General features: G+C 33.4%; 1 protein-coding gene across 1 annotated transcript in view; it reads right to left on the minus strand.

Moving 5' to 3' along the window:
* Window positions 1–4,497: 4,497 nt before the first annotated feature.
* The window catches only part of LOC105223372 (calcitonin gene-related peptide type 1 receptor), a 164,383-nt gene continuing 145,732 nt past the window's right edge, over window positions 4,498–23,148 (minus strand). The window contains 3 exon segments of the mRNA XM_049453228.1: window positions 4,498–5,944; window positions 8,873–9,001; window positions 21,625–21,748. Coding sequence (XP_049309185.1) covers window positions 5,255–5,944; window positions 8,873–9,001; window positions 21,625–21,748 — 943 coding nt within the window. The 3' untranslated portion in view covers window positions 4,498–5,254.

A 23,148-nucleotide genomic window follows, 5' to 3' on the forward strand; every position in this document is an offset into this window, starting at 1 on the left:
GCCGCAATGCATCAGGCGATCATAACAGACAAAGGAATAGAGAGAAAGAGAGAGTGTTAGCAAAATCGACTTCGAAATTCGAAATTTAATACTATTGTTCTAGGAACGATTTGACAGCCGAAACTGATGTGTGTTGGAATGGATTTTAACATATTTGAGACACCTACTGTGCTGTTATGGGTGCCTGGTAGTAAGTGTGGCTGTATTATAGACATTGTGGAGCGAATCACAGTGGTGGTTTGTGAAATTTCTTGTGACATTTATCTGACCCTGTCTGTTACTTACCGTTTACGCCAAAATGCAATAAAGTAGACAATCATACATCATTTTTTTGTTTATACATTTATTGCCTTCATCTAATCATCATATCAAATCATAATACATAAAGTTTTAAATGAACTTATTTGGCTAAATATCAAAATATGTTTGCTTACAAAGTATTATATGAAAATTCAGCAAGTTGCATACTAATTAAAGCCAAGTTAGACATTGCACACCTAAAATATATAGTTCCGCTTGCGAGTTTACAGCACTGCTTATTTAATAAATTAATTAAAAATATGTAATATTTTCTATAACATTTGATTTATCTAAAATTATTTAAATTTACTTATAGCAATGAAAATGCAATGCATGAAATAAATGATTTGCCTGAAGAAAGCGTCAAAAAGTAATTTCAATTCAAAGCTGACATTCCTGATTTGTTGAGTTTTAGATTTTTAATACACACACAACAAATTACGTACAATTTCATTTGTATAGCTTAATATACATTTAGTGTTTTAATTAAAACTTAGTTTCACAGTTATTACATAATAATTTGAATTTTTTCTGTTACCCCTTTTTGCCCAATTGATTTACCGCGACTTTTTGTTGAAGGCGCTCTCATTTTACTTGCTCTCCGCTCGCCTTTATATGCCTACAATTTCTTTACTTAGTTTTATAGTAATTTGCACCAATTGTTTAGTTGCCGTAAAAGCTCATTTTTTGATTATATTCTGCACGGATTTGGATGACAAAGTATGTACTTAGAACACAACGCTTTCAGCTGTTATGGACATGTTGCGCCATTGTATTGTTTTTCTTGTGACTGCTGGCAGCTGACTGCTGACAGAGGACTGTTGGTAGGTGATTTCAAACAGATGACTTTTGGCAGCTGACTGTTTGCAGCTGACTGTTGAAATTTGGGCCAACGCTTGCGAATATGTGCTGCAGCTGTTTGTGGTTTACTGAAGGTGGCTTGTCTTAAATTAAGTATTAATCTAAAAATATTTGACTAACATTACAATTTAAGCTTATGAGGAAGTATAATTGTCTTATAAAAATTTATAAATGCTAAAATTAATAATAATTATAAAAAACTAATAAAATTTGAAAATTAAATGAAAATAAGGAATGAGGATTGTGTGTTTGTCAAATAGTACAAATTTGCTTAATATTCTAATTTAAATAAGTTAATATAATTTATAAGTGATTTATAATGATAGTTTTAGTTTAAAGTTATAAATCATTAAACATATAGTATAGTATATATAGTTGTTTTAATATCTGTAGTGAAATGAGTATAGATTTTATTATGCCTCGATAGCTTCAAGCTGTCGCCATTATAATTTAAATTAATTTACAGTGATTGACACAGCATAAATCCAAATCTACTTTTTTACTATAAAATAAGGTGTTTTTTATAAACTATAATGTATTTTTCTATAAACTATAATATGCTTTTATTAAGAGTTTCAAGGCAGTTAAAGGAGGACTGAGTTGATTGTAACCCATTGCGGTTATAAAAATGCAAAAATTTGTATGCCAGCGAAATTTCTGTGGCAACATGTAAAAAGAAATTAAGTCCAGTTATATTTATGGGACATGAGCTGTCTTCGATTCGCCATTTCTCTGCCCACTTCTGCTCTAATCTCTTAAAAATTACGTGCAAAAGTTACATTAACACGTTGACTACCAGTGAATGACCGGTGATCACGACAAAAATTTATTACCAGGTGCTAAGCAAAATAGTTCATGTAGTGCTTTGGTCATCGGTAATACATTGGCAGCTGGTGGTATTTTTTGACGTGCTCACAGGTGATACACTGGCAGCCAACATGTTAAATTGGTATAAAACATATCTTCAAGGCCACCAAGTTTTTTTTTGCACATTTTTGATCAGTTGTACTATTTTGAAATGTTCAAATGACAAAAAAAAAATGAAAAGGAAAAATGAAAAAACAATTTTTTCTTGTATTTTTAAAACTTAAAATCAATTATGGAAAACAAAACGCTAAGAAACATCAGAAAACATATTAGCTTAGGGTTGCATCACAAGTGCTGTCCAGTAGTTTGACCATCTGGTATTAGATAGATAGATAAGGAATGTATCGGGACCTTAGGTCTACATATACCGTCTGGTATAGTTTGTTCGTTTCACTGGAGAATAACCTTTGACGAACCGCAAACAGCCATCTTGAGTTATCCTTATCAAGAATTTTCATAAAAAAGTTGTCACACAATAATATAGAATCTTGAAATGATGTTGAAATATAGTACATAAAATGAATACACATCTAGATATTAATTGCAAAATTCAACAAAAACTGAAGTTGACTTAAGTTATATGTAAATATGTTAAAAATAACAGAGGAAAAATCATAATTTTGTTAGTTTGAATCATGTGTGATAATATTATTTTATAAAGCTTTTCAAATGCATTTTCTGTTCTCTTTAACTTAGTAGAACTTATATTTAAGTATATATTGATGAATTGGTAATGATAAAAAATAGCACTGCAGAAATTTAGAAAACACCTATTTCATCAAAACCAAAAAAAGTTACTTTCGGAGACTTTCAGAATATCTTGGGATGAATATCGAGATATTTAGCCTGACGAATAATTTAATGGAGCTTGGTATATTCGTGGTTCGAGAAGCTAATGACCAACTTCGCTTCATTTTAATAATGAATATAGCTATATGGTATAGATGGCTGGTTAACCTGGTATTCTTAAAGGGTTACATGCGGTTAGAATTTTCCAAAAATCGATTTATTTTTTAATTTTATTTTCCTAATGTACATATAAATACATAGAAAATTTCATATCGTTCCGTTGAATTTTTCGTAGTTACACGTAAATTTGAAAAGGGGTTTCAGAGTGCTTGGGAGGACAAGGCCATTCTTCAAACACGTTTTTTTTTCAAAATGGTGCTTTCAAAGTCGGTGAATGACATTACTCGAAACGATTAATTAAAGGAAGATTTTTTCTCATTGATAAATATTTTTTTAAAAACAATTTAAGGCAAAATTTTTGGTCAGAAATCTTTGATTTTTTGAGAAATCGCCATTTTGTAAGAAAAAAATTATTTTGCTTATTTCTTTAATTTGGTTTACTAGATCTAACATTACTTTAATGAAATCTGTTTGTTGAAACTCTCGGAAATCAGTTATCGTTCCATTCCAAATAAATATTTTTACTAATACTAAGTCTTAAAATACAGTTCAGACATCATAATATACGTACAAATTTTTGGATCAATAAATTTAAAAGTTGTCTCTGAAAAAATTCTGCAAATTTGTTTTTTTTTCGGCTTTCTAACTGTATATAACCTCTTAATGCCTGTCTGTTGTGCAAGATAACATTGATATTTGTTTGAAAAAACAAAGAGTTTTGAAAATCGGTAGTTCATTTTTTGGTAGTATGAAATGCTCACCCAGCTTTATTCGTAGATATATTTTTGTATTAATACAATAGACCCTTATTTGAATATGGGATGGTGCGAGATAATGAAGATTACTTTACGATTATTAAATGGCTCAAAATGTTTGGATGGTAAGTGTAACCGCTTTTCTTAATTTCAATATTATTATTATAGAAAGCTTCCGAATAGTGCATCCAGCATAACGATAAAGAACTTGTAGTCTTTACGACCTGGAATTCATGACTGGACTTGGGTTCTTAGATGCATTTAAAATCTTGCTTTGGCATTTCACAACCTATGTATGTTGGGATGATATCCCAACGGTGTAACGCCGCAATTGATTTGGTCCCTTTAAAACCTTATTAATCTATAGAGTTCGAATAGTGTCATATCCCGAGAGGACTGGAAGTGAATAGCGGTGCCTAATTTTCAGTATTTTTAAAAGTACTAAAAGGGTACTCTCGGTCACCTTCATAATGTGAGATTGTTGAATAGTTGTACGAGCTAACGTTGTAATATGAAATGTGCTGATCAATGATCGGCAGCCGTTTTGAAGAACCAGTCTGTTGGGTGGAACAGGTGTGGAAAGCGAAATAACTCTGCCCTGCTGGATACGTGAGAAAATAATTAGATACTGCAACCTGTCGCTATTCAAGCACGTCTGTAGGGTAGTAAGGCAAAAGGGATCTGAGAAACCTCAACAGTAAAAGCTAATTATGCTTTAAGAGCAATCCCTCGTTCTGAAATCCCACCATGGAAGTCGGAGGACATGGGTTCGAGTGGATTCACGGTTAGTTCTTAAACCTCTAAAAAAAATTTACTGCAATTAAAATATTATCATATAAGATGTGGTTGTGATTGTAATCTGATTTTACGATTTTTTCTGCAAGGGTCAAAAGGTTGAATGCACCTTTGAGTGATTTCGAAAAATGCCATTACATGAAAAGTTGTTGGGATATAAATAGATGCGCGGGCGGACGGACAGATAAAAGCATGCTTTCTAAATCTGATACACATACATATATAAACCAAAATCTAGCTACCTCAATATCTTTCTCAGCTACTGACAACCGTTAATTGGACAATGCTCTTATAAAATAAGTCTAACTTAGAAGCAAATAAAGTTCTTAAAATAATCTACTCAATAATATTGCACAATGTGTTCAGAGTTAGTACAGCATATAAAATAGGCAGGACCACTATTCTTCATATGTTAAATATTTAAGGAAATTACATTTATAATAAAGCATTAAAAGGCTTAGTGTTAATCTACGAAAAATTACAAATAATTCGCACTTAACTAAACAAATAAGCATACATAGTTGTTAGCAAAGCCTGTTTGCAATCAACTATTAAATTACGTTGTCCACACACACATACACATACTGCAAATTGGCAATAAATATATCAACTATCGTAGTACCAGTTAATCACGTGTTAACTACAATTACTTACAACTACGCTAACATTAAAACCATATACATACATACATAGAGTCAAGCCACCTCCAACCACAACAAGTCACATGTCACATATGTCACATCGCGTTCGGCTGCATTTTAATGCGCTTACAATGCCTCGTCGGCGATTTTGTTGCCATCCAAATGCAAATTATTGTTGTAGGTGCATGTGTTGGGATTCGTGTGCACGGCTGTGGTGGTGACAAGCAAAATGCCGCCGGCACGATTGCTGCCCTCCGTGCTGCTGCCTTCGATGCTATAACTACCGCTGCTGCTAAGCCGATTGTTGCTATTGTTATTGTAGTAATTACTCGTTGTTGTCGTTGCTGCTAGTGCGCTGTTGTTAGCTGCTTCCGCAGTCGTTGTTGTTGCTGCTGTAGTTGCTAACGCCGTCGACGTCGAATTCTCAGCTAACGCCGTCACATTTTCGGTCGCATTTTTTCTATGACTATTCCAGTTGCATGCCTCCGCGCCACCATCGGCAACACAAACGCCCTCCTCCATTAGCGGCTGCCGTATGCGTAGTTGATCGACGGTTTTTCGTCGTAGAAATTGGAACTTTCGCAGACCGCCCAACAGGCCGGGCGGCGCTGTGGCATTCGCAGGCGACTTTTGTGTGGCGGGTGCGCTGCTGTTGCTGGGCAGGCGCGTGGCGCCTTTACTGCTGCTGGCAGCGTTTGGTGCATCGCCGCCGCTGCGTCCGGTGACGGCGCTGGAGGCGCGACGCGATTTCGTCGACGACAAGCTCTTTAGTCATACCTTCTCTTCGCCGGGCAAGGGCGGGCCACATCGCACGAACTATAATCAGAAGAACTGCGGTTTGAAATAATTGCGTGTTTTTTAAGGATTTTTGTTTTGCATTGGTGGTTTGGTTTGTTTCATGGTTACAATACGATGCATGGTACGTTTATACAAAGATGGTGTGGAAAGAAAAGAAACGAAACACATTGGAAAGTGGAGAGCAGTGGTGGTTTTTTACTTGATTTTTTTTGGCTATTTATGTACAGGTGATAGAGTGCAGTGGGACAACAATGACAAGCAAAGCGGCAATACAACACGTGGATTGGTTTAAAGTACAGCAACAACACGAATTAGTTTTAAAAATTTATTTACAAAAATATATTAAGGTGTTCCTTGAAATAAAAAATAAAATTTTTGAACTTTCATGTGATAAAAGTAGTCTGCTGAACTATATGGCCATTAGTTTTGCAGCTTTAAAGAAATCACAACATTAATAACCACCATGTATAAGACCTCAGTATCACTACTAAGAAAAATAGCACATGGCGTTACCTAAAATGCAAAACAACTTGAATTTTTTACTCCTTACTCCTTCACTACATCATATTACATACACATGGCATAAAATTTTCAGCTTCCGGTATCAGATATAACCAGTATATAACCAATATATAACTAATATATAACCATAATATAACCAAAACTCAAATTTTGTTTCAATGTGAGTGATTTCTATTATATCGTTTTTCCTTCGCCTGTAAACAGATATAACCAGTATATAACTAGTATATAACTAACGGGTGATTTTTTTGAGGTTAGGATTTTCATGCATTAGTATTTGACAGATCACGTGGGATTTCAGACATGGTGTCAAAGAGAAAGATGCTCAGTATGCTTTGACATTTCATCATGAATAGACTTACTAACGAGCAACGCTTGCAAATCATTGAATTTTATTACCAAAATCAGTGTTCGGTTCGAAATGTGTTTCGCGCGCGTGTTTTGTTCAGCGATGAGGCTCATTTCTGGTTGAATGGCTACGTAAATAAGCAAAATTGCCGCATTTGGGGTGAAGAGCAACCAGAAGCCGTTCAAGAACTGCCCATGCATCCCGAAAAATGCACTGTTTGGTGTGGTTTGTACGCTGGTGGAATCATTGGACCGTATTTTTTCAAAGATGCTGTTGGACGCAACGTTACGGTGAATGGCGATCGCTATCGTTCGATGCTAACAAACTTTTTGTTGCCAAAAATGGAAGAACTGAACTTGGTTGACATGTGGTTTCAACAAGATGGCGCTACATGCCACACAGCTCGCGATTCTATGGCCATTTTGAGGGAAAACTTCGGACAACAATTCATCTCAAGAAATGGACCCGTAAGTTGGCCACCAAGATCATGCGATTTAATGCCTTTAGACTATTTTTTGTGGGGCTACGTCAAGTCTAAAGTCTACAGAAATAAGCCAGCAACTATTCCAGCTTTGGAAGACAACATTTCCGAAGAAATTCGGGCTATTCCGGCCGAAATGCTCGAAAAAGTTGCCCAAAATTGGACTTTCCGAATGGACCACCTAAGACGCAGCCGCGGTCAACATTTAAATGAAATTATCTTCAAAAAGTAAATGTCATGAACCAATCTAACGTTTCAAATAAAGAACCGATGAGATTTTGCAAATTTTATGCGTTTTTTTTTTAAAAAAAGTTATCAAGCTCTTAAAAAATCACCCTTTATTATATAACTAATATATAACCATAATATAACCAAAACTCAAATTTTGTTTCAATGTGAGTGATTTCTATTATATCGTTTTTCCTTCGCCTGTAACCTTATGAAAAGTGTTTACCATTTTTTGCATTTTAGTTGACGATATGCTTTTATGAGAAACTAAGAAACAATTCCTCTACACTCAGTGTAGAATTCTATAATCTTAAGGCTGGGATGTGGCAAAAAGTATTAATACTTAAATGGATGAATAGCCTAAGTGAGCCTAAGCGTGCAAGGTATTCAAAAGTATAATTGATTGGTTTTAAAAATCCACTTATTTGTTAAAAGCTCAAAGTTTGGGATCTATGTGAATATATTCCGAGCATTACATGTATGCGAATATTTTTTAGTAATGAAAAATTTTCCAGAATTCAATTTAGTTGAGTTCTTAAAGTGAAACATATGCATTTCAACTAATTTCTAATATCTTAAGCCAAATTTACTAAGTCCAAGTTATACTTCCAATCTTGTACTAAGTCCTATATTCAAAAAAGAACAATGAATTCATGGACTTTGCTATTATATATAATCTATATAAGCTTCTTCCCACTCATTATATAACAATCTCGACCTATTTTTGCTTAACAAATGCAACACAAAAATATTTCTTACCAAGAGTTACCAGGTTGCTCATACGACATGTAGTACCAAACATCACACATGTGGTCTATGGCTAAATTAATGTCACTCATACGACATGTAGTACCAATACAACAAATATGCGGCTTTTGGCTAAATTAATGTTGCTCATACGCCATGCAAGACCAAAAGGCATTAATGTGGAAAGGAATGTAATTAACGAAATATAACTAAAGAAATAAAACAAACTTTTTCTGAACGATAAGAGGAATACAGGAGTGGTCAAAAAATATATACACATTTACAAATTTTTAACAGAGAATAGAAAAACATAGAAAATAAATATCGGAATATTGTTATTTGTTGCGAAAGTAAATATTTTTTTATTAGAGGAACATTTTTCTACTTAATAATATATTAAACATATACGAGGAATATTAAAGAACAAATAATCTCAAGTGATTTACATTAAAAACAAATTTAATAATAATAAATGCAGTTTTAACTTATTTTAACACACACAATTACATTATTTACAACAGTAAGAAATACTTCACAAACACAACATACTTAAAGCTTAGTAAGTACATATATACAGCTAGAGTAAGCGAAAACATATGCAAAACCAACAAAATCTTACCGAGACCTGGGTTGCTGTGTAGGAATTTGCACGCGCTCTGTTGCTAAACCAAGCCGTACGCCAGCGGCGCTTCACCTGCGCAATAACTTCGCCATTGAAGAAGCAGAAGAGTGTGGCAACAAAAAGACCCTGAAAAGAGAAGTGAAAAGTATAATTTAGAATACGTCGAGAAAATAATAAGATGAAAAATAAAAAGACTAACTGTGTCTATGATTGGATGTATACCGAAAAAATTATATTTTCACAAAAAAGGTTTATAGAATATTATTTGATTACTTGGGCTATTATTCTTTGTTAAAATTAATTTATTTGAGAAATAATTGAAGACTTGAGATGAAAAACCGCAGCCCAATATTTGAACGTATTTCTTGTTCTATTTGACTTGATATCGAGTTTTCGGACACCACCCCAGAAAAATCAACCATAAAGGATTGGTATACTAAGTTTAGATATAGTAAAATGAGCACCTACATAAGATGGTGAATGCAGTGGACGCCCAAAAGAGGTTGTGACTGACGAAAACATCAAAGAAATCCACCGAATAATATTGAATGACCGCAAAGTGAAGTTGTTTGATAAAGCAGGTTCACCAATATCGACTATTACATAACGTTATTGGACTGTTTGGAAGACAAAGTTGCCGAAAGATGGCCGCATTTAAACAAGAAGAAAGTGCTAATTCATAAAGCCACAAGTAAGTGAAAATAGAAAATATGCATGACTTGGGCTTTGAATTGCTTTACATTTCACGCTGGGAAGAAATTTTCGTCGAATGAATAGCTGATCACGAAATTGAGGCCTATCTTGAAGCAAAGGACAAAAATCGTATAGAAAAGTTGAAGGGTTGTTATCACTAGTATATCAGTTTTGAAGGGGAGTATGTTGCATAAAAAAAAATTTTAAATATGTGTTTCACTATGGTTGGCCGGAGATTTTTATTTTAATGTATTTTTTATTATAATTAATGGAAAAATTTTTCACACCGATAAATATGCTTTTATAAACGTTTTAAAGCCGAAATTTTGATCAAAAATCGATTTTATTTTGCTTATTCCTTCGATTAAACACTTAATTTAACATTACTTTAACGAAATCTGTTTGGTGTTTTACTTTCAGATGATCCAGTTCAGATATATATTGATTACAGGGCCTTTTGAGAAGAGAAGCTCGCCGAGATCAGCTGTGGTTCCTTTCCGAATAAGTATTTTTACTAATACTAAGTTTTAGAATACAGTTAAAGGTCACTATACTATTTTTGCGTCAATAAATGTTAAAGTTTTCTCAGAAAAAAATCTAGAAAAATCACTTTTTGCGGCCTTCTAACCCCTTAAAGCAACATATTTTGTATCCAATTTGCTGACTGTATGCTAACCATTTAAGGTGAACCTAACATACAGGATCTTGTACTGAAATATAACATTGAAATAAGCTTCAGTAAAGAAAATCTATAACATTTAAACCTATTTTCGTACACTGAGTAGGGAATATTAAGTTTGTACTAAGTTTGCATTTAGTTTGCCATGAACTCCTCCCGCCTGTTTGTATACACGCGAATCAATATCCCAAAACTGAGATACTAGAATTTTCAGATATTGATTTGAAAATTTGTTCACATCCTTTTCTCACCAAGAAGCTTCTCATTTGTCGCAACCGCTGATATCTGATCACTTTAAGAAGTAGCTGCCCTACACACTGATCGATTAAAATCAAGTCCTTGCAGCTACTCAAGTCGTTATATCCGGTGGTATAAGAAGGAAAAACGTTTGAATTGATTTTTAAATAAGAGTTGTGGCTCATATTTATATTTTATACTATTTAAAAAACTAATAATGCAAGCAAATGTTAGTTGAAGAAAACGAAAAAAAAAACTTTTTTAATATTATAGTATTGAACATCTTATGTCTTCTAACAAAATATATAAATTTCACAGATATATAATATACAAGTAAGTAAAATATGGTATAATTTTAAATAACATTACTTGTGCTCTAAGTTACGGAGAAGCACCAATAAATACAAATAGATTTATGGTTTGAGGAAGAGTATTCTACGAAATTTTTAACGAGAAAAATTGTCAAAAATTCGTTGTAAAGTATTTTACGTATAAGTATTGTCACGTTCTCAAATAACCATTACTCATTATAATTTATGTTACGTTACAGAGCGCTTTGCTGCTGGTGAAGTTTGAAATCCTAAGCCACCGGTAGTCACGCTCACAAGCTCCTCAGTTACGACAATTATTTATTGAGCAAACTGTAACCAGTCCACCAGTTAACTGAGTCATATATGTATACATGCATGAATATGCAAATACTTATGTTAAAATGTGCATATTTAGTGTAAAACAAAAGTTTTCCTAAACCATCAAAAGTAAGTCAGTTGAAAATGTTCCACACAGATCATTAATTTCAACGTATTTCTATCGCGTACATCTAACATTTTAAATGTTATTATTGGTAGATTTGCGCAACATTTTGAGCAGTGTCCTTGCTTTTAATATGTGAGTGTGTGTTTGCGTCTAATATATGTGTATGAGTATGTCGCAAATGCGCTTAGTTCGCATTTCACTTTGTAAGCTTCAAAGCGCCAAAGACGAAAGTTACGGCAAACTACCATTCGAGTGCAATTCCCGACGGAAAGCCAATGCACTTGACCCAGTTTGTGCAAAAAAGTGAGGGAGAGAGTTACAAAAGTTACGTTCAAAACAAAGCACCGTAAGTGGTGAGTATGCATGTCAAAAAATTAGAAACATTTTGTTATAATATTGACATATACTACTGTGGGCAAAAAGTAGTGAGACTTTTTAATTTAAATTCCTCGCGAAAACCCATTCGTCGACACATTTTTTTTTCTTGGTTAGTGTGACTGTCAGTGATATTTGTGCCAAATTTCACATGAAAATAATTATTAGTGTTTAGTATACGCAGTACATATAGTGCATTCGGCGAGTTTTGCGATGAATGAAATTATTCCACAAAGAAGTTCAGTTATATAATGTGCGCGGAATCACATTACAGATGCCGAAACGTTCAGAATGTTCGAAAAGACTTTGGTTGATAATTGTTTGCTGCGAGAACGTGTTAAAGACGAAGCACGCCCAGGCAGGCCTTCAGCATCCACTGTTGATCAACAAGTCAATAAAATAATTGCTACTTGAGAATCGACGATTAACAGTCAGAAATCTTACTGGCATCGTTGGAATATCGGAAGGATCAGTGAAAACCATTTTGAAAGATCATTTGAGCCTAAGAAAAGTGAAACGATTGGCTGAAACCAAATCACTAATTTTTTTTCGAAAAGGGCGTCGCGTTAACTTCTGTAAAACACAGGATGTCATGAAATGTGTTATGAAAGTAATAAATAGTATTATGAGTCTTGGATCTATGTTGATCAGATGATCTATGACCGAATATCCTGACAAAGGCGAGTCGATGCCGAAAAACCACATAAAAGAAAAACAAAAATCAAGGTCAACAGTTTTCTTCGATTATCGAGATGTGGTGTACTCCGAATTTCTTTCGTCAACATGAAATACAATTTGAGTATTATGCGTCGTTTGCGCGAGCTATTCACAGACACCGGGAATATAGGCTGAAAACTTATGGTTCTTCCACCACGGTAATGCAGCAATGCTACTACATTGATTCTTTTGAGGCAAAAGGCAAAAAAAAAAAAATAAAAAACTATACCTCAAGGATCGTTTTATCTTTGCTTGAAAACTTTGAAGAAATCTCTTTGGAACTATGGAAAGCTCATGCAGTAATCAAACGATGCAAAGAAGATTAAACGACATGGGTCCGAAAAAAGAAATAAAAACTCTTCTCACTGTCAAAATTAGGCCCCAATGGCGAGAGTATACTAGTTCTAGTACTAAAAATGGCTTAGAAAATTTACTAAAATATGTATTTTGAGTTTTCACTTCATTTCTTCAATTATTTCGGCGAAGAAAACAAATTTAACAAAGAATAAAGGCTTTCATAGTTTTTTTTTTTTGTCAAAAAGTTAAACAGGTTCTGAAGGTATTTCATCATAATACCGTGAAATTAGGTTTCGACAACACATATCTTTTATTTCATGTTAACTTGTAGTACAATCAGTTACTAGTTCACACCCTGATAAAGGAAATAAAGCTGAAAATAAATTCCAATCTATTTCCTTTGAAAACTTGGAGCGTCAAAAACAGAAAAAGTTATATAAATTAAATTTAGGAGTAAAGCATAAATTTTTTTCATACTATTGTTACACAATTAAAGTATAAAACCATTTTTTTCATGTGCATTGACTTTTCTCATCCATTTGCAGTAAGGTGTCTCCATTTCTTCACTCACTTACTGTAAATGTGCGAACTTAAATATTTACACGAAAAGTAACTGCTTTTATTATAAAAATACATGCACAAACCTTGAAGTAAAAGCAACGTTACTCCGCAGCAACACAAAAACAAAGACAACAATTGAAAATTGAAGCTTGGAAATTCAGCTTCCCAATTGTCTGCTGAGCTCAAGAACGAAGGGAAAGTTAAAAAAATATGACGAAAAAACAAAAAAAAGAAAAAAAATAAGAGAAGAAAAAAGTAAAGAAACAAGAACGTTAAGCTAATGTCTTGTAACTTTCTACTTATTTCTCATTTTCATATTTTTTTTGTCTTAAAATAAAATTTGCTTTGTCAACAAAATGCTTCCTTTGCTGCCATCAAACGAGCGTAAAGTTTCTCTACACGCCCTGAGAGCACCGTTGCGTGTTGAACTCTTCAACTTGCCAAATGAAAGTTAAATACAAACCGTCATTTTTGACTGAAATAGTGTTTGTATGCGTGTGTGCGATTCTCATGGGGAAATCAAGTTCACCCAAACATTTGCATTAAATTTTGCGTTAAAAATAAAAAGATTTAACGGTATAGAAATGAATTTAGTTCCAAAATAATATATTTTTTACTAGACTTCTGGTATCTAGCTTCGAATATCGATTCGAGAATACAATGATTAGAAGATTTTAGTGTAAAATCTATTCTGTTTCGGCAACAACAATTCTACCTGAAGAATACAATTTAAAGCAAGCAAAAAACGGCTAGCGTCAAAAAGCTATACTAATTGGCAGGTATCATTTAAACTTCAAATAACTGTCAGAGGAGATTATACCGCCGCAAAAATTTATTTTTATATTTTTTTTCGGTTTCATTAATTAATTTAATGTGTTGTAGTTAACCTTTGTATATGTATATTTTGTTTGTGTATATTTCTGAACCTTTTTTTTTTAATTTCTCTCCATAACCTCAAAATATGAAAATGTGAAAGTCTTTTTTCACATTCCTCACAAATAAATGTAAGCAGCTTACTCCTTACATTTATTACTACAACTACAATGACACTACAAAGGAAAAGTTATACAAGACAATACACATTAATATTGCCGTTATTAGTAAGCGTTGTGGTGGAATTTGTTGCATGGTTACGCTTTAATGAGGAAATAAATTGCGTATATTCTCCACTTTCCACCGACTGCAAAAGGCAATAAAGAATATTGTGACAACGGTTGAGACAACATAAAAACGGGCATAAGACGTGCGTGAAATTGATGGCAGCCGCCATGACACGGTGGCTCTGTGCGCCACAATGTGCACTTACGCTTGAATATAGTGCAGCGAGATGTGAAAATATGTTATATGTACAGTTATACGCCTTCATCTAATGTGTCTGCTGGAATATATTGCATACGCTCAGCGCTCGGCACTCGACACACGACACTTGCCACGTAGACATTATTTTATTTATTTTAGTTTTTCTGTTTACTGCACTTTCGCTCGCTCTAGCGCCTCAACAAGTGTATAAACAGCTTTTTGCGATTACTGTTATTATTTTTCTTTCTGACATTTTTTGCTCTTTTGCTATTTTGCTTTTATAGTCAGTATCATTTGTCTTGCTTTAAGCATCAGCTAAGATAGTAGTTATCCTTTGCTGTCTTTATGACTGCTTGTTATCATCATTATTTGCTGTGCTGAACACAACAACATTGCCAAGTGCATTTAATTTCTGAATTACTAAGGACATACGGTTCAGTATTATTTTCAAATGCTTTTGCAAACTCAGCGCTTTGTTGTTGGTAGAAGACGCTCTTATATCTAGAAACACTTTGTTTTTTTCCTTTTCGTGTTTACTCAAAATATTTTTCCATCATCAACCTTAATTTTATATAAAACCATTTCCAAATTTTATATTTTTCCTTGAGCGCATTTCTCCACTTTCTCCTTGAAACAACAACGGTATGTTTATGTACAAGTATATTTGCCGTTATTATCACAAAGTGGTTGGTTTTTTTCATTGTGTTCGCTTTCACTTTTATTCGCACATACATACATAAATATTTTTTATGGCTTCGCGTCGTTGACCTTTTTGCTCAGCTTTCTTCAAGCACTCATTATGATTTCTCTATTTACTTTGGTCACTTCAAGGCATTAGCAGCAATTTTGTTTCTTTATTTCATTATTTTTCGTTTTCTTTCTTCACGTATCCAACAAAACTTTGCAAGAATAAGATTTTTATTTGTTTTTTTTTTTTTTATTTTTGATGCGCACATAAAAGAAAAATAGAAATAAAATTGGCGGAATTTATTTCTGTTTACTTTGTTTTTGTGAAAATTCGCTGTCTCAAAAGGTGTCGACCATGAATTTGAAGCATTTCTCAAATACTGATTCTTCATAATCCACAAGAAAATAACGACCCTTTTTATTACTTTGCAAGGTAAGCAATTATGAGTTGTACAATCCGGTTTTCCATATAAAGTTAGGTATGATAAAAAAGTGTATCTGTATTTAAAGGAGAAAATTTGTACCTGAAAAACCAATTAACAAATAGGAATTGCCAAATACCGCGCATAATTTACAACGGTCATACACTTAACGACCTCAGAGAGAACAAACGAAAGACTTTCTTGTTGAAAGGAAGTGTGAACAGGAAATGTGTCAATAATGCAATGAAAGGCAGGTTTTTGAAAATTGAGGCAAGAATAATTACGGCAGTTTTTGAGATTGGTATTAGAAAGTAAAGTATTTTCAGAACCTTTATAATTTTTATAAACAGGAAAACATGCTTAAATCGGCAGTACATAAACCTATGCCAAATGTCTTGAGGATATTTTGTCAAAATAAAAGTGCTTCGTATGGGAATTTGATTTTGATTGACTAGTGTCATGCAACAGCTACTACTTTGGGCAAAAAATAGTGAGATATTTTAATTTATTTTCATCGAAATATTAAAATAAAAATATTTCTTAGGCTTTTATGACTATCAGTATCACCGCTGTCAAATTTCACTTCAAACTAATCATTAGTGTTCAGGATACGCTTGACTTTCTGAAGTATATAAAATGCGTTCGGCAATTTTTTCGATGAGTGAAATTATTCAACAGGAAGTTCCATTAAAGAAAAATCAAATTACTAATGCCAAAATGTTCAGAATGTTGCAAAAGGCCTTCGGAGATAATTGTTTGTCGTGAGCAAAAGTTTTTGATTCGTAAAAATTATTTATAAAGAGTCTACTCGAACCACGTCCACGATGGCCATAAAAGTAAACTGATGTCAACACGTCTGGCATCGTCGGAATATTTGAAGCATCAGTAAAAATCATTTTGAAAGATCATTTGAACTTAAGAAAATTGAAATCACGATTGATTCCAAAATCACTAATTTTTTTCGAAAAACAGCGTCGCGTTAAGGGCTGTAAAACAATGCTTAACGACACCAGGAGGTCACGAAACGTGTTATAACTGGCGATGAGTCATGGATCTATGCCTACGACCAGTAAACAGACGATCAATTGGCCGAACATAGTGAGCCGAAGCAGGTAAAAAATCAAGGTTATGTTGACAGTTTACCGCAATTATCAAAGTGAGGTGCATTTCAAACTCCTTTCAATCAGCCGAACTGTAAACAAGGAATACTATTTCAGTGTTATTTCAGAGGTCAGAATTGTGGACCGACAACTCTTGGTTTTTGCATCACGATATATATATGTGATAGGGTCTCCGTCGCTATCTTCTGAGTCTTATAAACTACGTGGAAAATTTAAAACACATTATCCAGAGTACGATATATAGTACGATCGTATAGTAATGTCAAAAAGAGAGCAAAGAAGAGGTTTGTCGAATATTCATGGCAATGCTGCGAAAAAATTTTTGTTTTGCGCTTTGGTGAAAATGAATATTATTCTCATGTTAAAAAATATATTTCTCGTATTCGAGTTCTCTCCCAGTTGCACTACTTCTTTCCTATAACTTAACAAATTTGGAGTTAACTTATAATACAATTATGTAGTCATTCGTAGTAACTTAAAAATTTAGGCTTTGATAAATATGATTTAGTAACCGCTGTCAAAGAAAGAGAGGCATCCTATACTTTTGAAAGATAAGAGAAGTAGACTTTACTTGGTGTACGAAAATAATGTAAAAAGAGAAATTTTGTGAGAGAATGGAGAGTAAAAAAGATAAAATTTTCGTAATACTATACGTTGACAATTGTAATCTCGAAAGCGCTCTGAAGTGTTAATGCTCACACACTCATTTTCTCACCTTCAAACTCAATTCACAAGTTCACAACTATATTCTCATTCAATATTCTTTAATTTTTATTTCTGAGCAGACAGAATGTTATTAAATCTCAAATATTTATCCTTAATTACTAAGTAAATAGAGACTAATTGGTAAAATATAACTTTCTTGCCCCAAATGGCTCTGCGTGCAACATTTAACTCCCTGTTATTTCTGTGCAATTGATGTTCAAACTTTTTGTGTATCTTACCAGACTGCACACACACGCCTTAAAGTACTGTGCAGAGCAAATATAGTTACACAATTTGAAAAAAGTGTAACGCACATGTTGGCTGTGTATATGTGTATATATGGAGACACTAACTACTAGGAAACTTAATTGTTTCAAACTAATCCCGTTTTGGCGCTTTTAGGATAATTTTTGTGGAGTCATTGATTTTTAAATAGTTCTTAATATTGACTAATATATTTGTATGAAAATGCTTGTTTTTATAGTTTTGGTCTAATAATCAACATATATAAGTTTACTAAAAAAAGATATTTCAGATGAGATGACCTAAATTTTTTATTTGAGATAACCTAAGGTATTAATTCTCAGCTCTGAGGTATGAAAAAATTGTAAAGAAGAATATTGAATCTACTAAAAAATCTTTCAGATAAGATATATTATTTTAAATAAAGTAAGTCAAGTACCAGAAAAGTCAAAAATTATTATTTTGTGAATCACTTATGCATATCTTCAACTTTAACTTAAATTGTTAATTGATTAAACAACAATTTAAACTATATTTGAACTGTTCCGACATCAGTGCTATGCTGGGTAATAACCGAAGAAGTCTAGAGCTAGCATCACTGTTCTGCTTAGAGTTATGTAGCTACTTCCTCCACATATTTTGTGCACACATGCTTAAAATGTAAACAGCTCAATTTTAACACAGTCATCAAAACCCCCAAGTATCCAGCAATTTGAAATAAGCGAAAAGCAAAAGTAAACAAAGTGTTTGCCAACACGTTTACCAAAACACACACACGGACACATACAGAAATGCAGACATGTATGTAGGTAGCAAGTGCGTTACAAAATCTCAGTATAGCAAATTGTTGAACACAAGAAAAGTTACTCATACGACGTGGAGTGCCACACTTCAATATTCTGTACTCATAGCAAATGAGAGCTTGGAGAAAAGTGTGGTTCTTTGTTCACATGTACGTGTTGGAATTAATAATGTGAGTGTTCTTAATTTAAGCTGCTGTAATGAACCAATTTCGGAGGTAAATATTTTGAGATTCATTTGTTAATTTGTTTAAACATTTTAAAGTACGAGTATGTGATACTCAGAGCCAAATTTTTGTTTTGGAAACTTTCGAGAGGTTTGCTGTATACACGAGTATGAGCTCTTAATATTTAAAATTTCCAAATCCTTGACAAGGTAAGTACAATAGCATATTAACTTGTTTTAAATTTCGAAAATTATTCTTAGTGATTCTTACTGATATTTTGTTTTTCGTTTTAAAAATATAAACCTTCTTCATATCAGTTCACCCTCAATGAAATTTCTGCATAACAAGCGCATATGTATGTCAATATAATGCTTCAGAAATGAGTGCGGAAAAAAATACTATAGTTTGAATGTTGATAAATAAAAATAAAAAAAAAAAATCTTTCTTGCTAACAGTATCGAATTTTACATTCGCACAATATTGAAAATACGAACACCCAAACAGCCTCAAACATGAATAACGTACGAGAAATGTAAATATTTTTTTTTTGTATTTCTCGAGATGCAAAAGCTTGTTTAGGAATTTAATACCTTACAGAAAATTGATAATGTTGCAAATAATGAATTTAAAATATCAATGAATTTTTTTTTTATATTTTTAATGTTTGCTATCACTATTCTACTCGGAATTTCCTTGTGTTATTAAAGCGCATATTTTCTGTATAAGATGACAGGTTTAACAGTTGAGAAAATTAACAAAACCATATATTGAGGAGAACGAGTAAACGGGGGAAATATATCAATTGTTTCGATCAATAATTAATAGAGTACTAAAATATACTAATGTGATCAAACTGAAAGGTGAATTTTGTCCATTTCAGGTCTTTCACAGTAATTCCTTCCCACAGCAATGCATTCATGCCAACGAATTTTCCACTCATCATAGCACTTGGAGAAATTCTCGTCGTCATGGCCATCAGAGCCTTCTTCGATTCAGATTTTATATCCTCAATTGAGTCAAAATGGTGTCCTCGAAGTGTCATGTGAATTTACTGAATAACCAGAAGATACACGAAGGTGAAACAGGCGAATGCGGTGGTTGCGGCACGATATTAGTTGAAAATGTGGCGAAATAATCACGAATAACGAAAAACCCAATATGAGATGGTGCATTATAGCACTTCCTTGTTAAATAAATTCAGACATAGTACAAAATCGAAGAATTCACTTTTAGAGCCCACAAAACTACATGTATCTCAAATACCAATTAATAATTTGACGAGAAATTTAGCATAGATGTCACTAACAGTACTACCAACTTACAGTTAAAGAAAACTTACCGATTGGAAAAACACGCGAAGTATAAATTAAAAATTCAATTTTATCACAGTAGTGCATGGGTTCTGAATTTATTTTAAGCTATTCTAAGGTTCAAGAGAAAGTGCAATCAGACAGAAGCAAATGTATTCAACTCTACCTTGTGACCTAGATTAAGATGCTACAAACACCATATTTCGATTTTGGAAGAAGATCTTGAAAGCTTTCGAACATCACCCTCAACCTCACTAACATGTAAGTGTTCTTACTTGCGTAGCGAGTTATTTTCGAAATGTTATATATTTTATAATGTTTGCCAGAACCGACTTCTAAGAATATTCAGACATTTCAATAGCACACAGCCGATACAGTTTCTTATTAATATGCCATTCACAGAGAAGCTAGCAACACTCTGGTAAATTTTCTATCTAGTTGAGACCTATTCGGGGTATACATTTTGGAGATAAAGATGACGAACAGATACGCGAGACAAACGCCAACCAATGAGCACGAATTTTATAGAAGATAAAATTCTATTTTCAAGATCTGACTTTGACGTTCGAAATGTTGGCTCTGAATGCGACCGCCTTCAAAGGGTTTTTTTGGGTCCAACCAGTTTTTATAGCGTCTTTTGCTCGTTTTGATTGTATTGTGGTCTGGTTGTTGTACCCATTTCTGAAATCCTTTTTAATGTTGAGAAACTAAAAGCTGTTATTGACAGTGACCGAATTTAAAGCCAAAAGCGCAATGAATACCATCGATCAAATACCGCATTCACACGATTTGGCTCCATGTGATTTTTTCTTGTTCCCCAAACTGAAATTGCCTTTCCGTGGAACACGTTTTCAGTCCATCGTAGAGATACAATAAAATTCGCTAAAGGATGCCAAGGCCATACCAAAAAGTGCTTATAAAAAGTGTTTCGAGTACTGGAAAAATCGCTGACAGAGTGTATAACATATGGTGGGGATTACTTTGAAGGCGACAAAATAAAAATTGATGAGTACGAGTATTTAAATATTTCGCGTTTAATTTACAATTTCCGGGTATTTTTTTGCCACAAGATATATTTCTCGGCTTTGTTATTTCAAAAGTAACAACAAAATCTGTCATGATTATTAAATTAGACAAACAGCTGGTAAAATCTATTATACGAAAATCCCTAAACAATATTCGATGTACAGTCTAACCACACTTCAAATTTGATTGGCACAAAGACACATTATTGTGCCCTTTCATTGCACATCAAACCAATTAAAATGCAGTCGCTTTTGTTGTGCACTTAATCTTAAAAGCATTTGCTTACATTTACTGCACCTGTCATTTGCTCGAACATTGCTGCCTAATTTGAAAACTCATGCATACTTATGCAAAACTGTTCAGGTGAGTTCACCTCTGCTTGTCTAGTTGACTATCTAGTGCTCGATTATTTCTTCGGAATAATTGCTGATGAACGGCTTTAAACAACGGAAGACAGGAGAAGAACACGGCAGTAGACACAGGCTTGGCACAAATTCGAGCACCAATAAACCAACTGACGTGCATAGACTGCTTACTAACACATATATAAATATGCAAATATGTGTGCGTACCCACACATAAACATAAGCATATAAGTGCTTGCTGAAACTCATTTTGTATTCTGTCAGTTCATTAACACTTGACTTAACTCACCTGAAATGAGGCCGTAAACGCTGAGATTACTTCGTATGTCTGCTCCCATGGATGGCCTGCATCCGGGTGAAATGGCGTCAAGATGTACTGCAATCCCAATAGTGGTACAAGCAAAAGTGTTGCGCTGTAAGTATGCGTATAGAGGAAGATAAGCACATTGTGGTGTAGTGGAGTAAAAATGCTAAATACACACAAGTACTGTTATATTTTTGAATTTAATTAAATTTTGGTTGGAGTGTAATTTTTAAAGCGTACTCTTTTTTGCAATTAGAAGTAGGTAATGTTGAAAATCGAGTTAATGTTTTTTTGTGATTAAATTAAATTTTAGGAAAGGTGAAGGTTTTATTTTCAAGGTGCTACCTGCAGATAGAATGTGGAGATGAAAACAATTTTTGGTTTAAATTCATTAAATCTGGTTTGAAATAATATGTGACCTGGTCTACGGAACGAGGGCTTAGGTGTCAAAATTAACAACAATGAATGAGATAACGAGAAACTGACGAAACCAGAAAACTAGTTTTCGCACGTTAGCTCCCTTTTCGTAGACCAGGTCACATATAGTTAGTAGTAATGATTATTTGGGTCAAGTTAATTTCAAATACTTATTGCTAAAATTGTTCAGATAATCTTAATTTATTAAATTCCTTATTTTGTTAGTTTTTCAAAAAAAAAAGCTTTTCTAGTCTAAAAATGTAAAACATTTCTGAGGTTGCCTTATTAAATTCTACAGCACATCTAGAATATTGTCTTCAATTTTCAAGTTGATCTGAGTAATAGTTTCGGAGATACGGCCTTGAGAACTTGTGCGGTCGAGCCTAGCTAGGCTAAATGCGCAGTCTTTATACTAATTTTTCTCGAAACTGTGGCTTTGAGATACAATTCTTAAAGACTTGGACCAAGGTTTTTTCGATTACAACTATTTGGAAAAAAATATCGCGAAATTTTCATTTTTTTGTAGAAATTTCTGCGAAAAACCCAATTTTCAGTTTTTTTCCTTCGGCCAAGTTCTAAGTTGAGGTTTTAACTCGAATACGTATTGTTTTTCACTTTGGATGATCCTGTAAGAAGTTATCCTGCCAACACGGGTGCATCTTTTTTCTGAGGAGTCACTGGAAATGGCGTCGCAATGGCCGAGTTTATAATATTATTTTCTAAAAACTTCAAAATTTGTTTGTTAATACTGTATGTTTGTAACAATAAAACGTTCTAATAAAATATTTAATTTTGGGTAAAAACAGTTGGGTAAAACAGCCTGTTGGGTAAAAACAGCCTTACCCGCAGAAACCCATATAACCCCTCCATTTTGATAGTTTAGATATTACTTATGTTCAAAAGATTTCCTTAAATGAACTTTTCTAATTTCATACAATTTTCTGTGTACGGAATATTTTTAAGAAGTCTCCATTTTATGAACTTTTTTCTGTTTAGTTGTTCATACTATAATGACATTTTTACTAATCAAAAAGAACAAGAACAAGTCGTGGTGTACGACCGATTAACCTAAAAACGATTTTTGTACTTTTT

This window comes from Bactrocera dorsalis, chromosome 3 (genome assembly GCF_023373825.1).
Source record: "Bactrocera dorsalis isolate Fly_Bdor chromosome 3, ASM2337382v1, whole genome shotgun sequence".
In the NCBI taxonomy this organism is placed as follows: domain Eukaryota; kingdom Metazoa; phylum Arthropoda; class Insecta; order Diptera; family Tephritidae; genus Bactrocera; species Bactrocera dorsalis.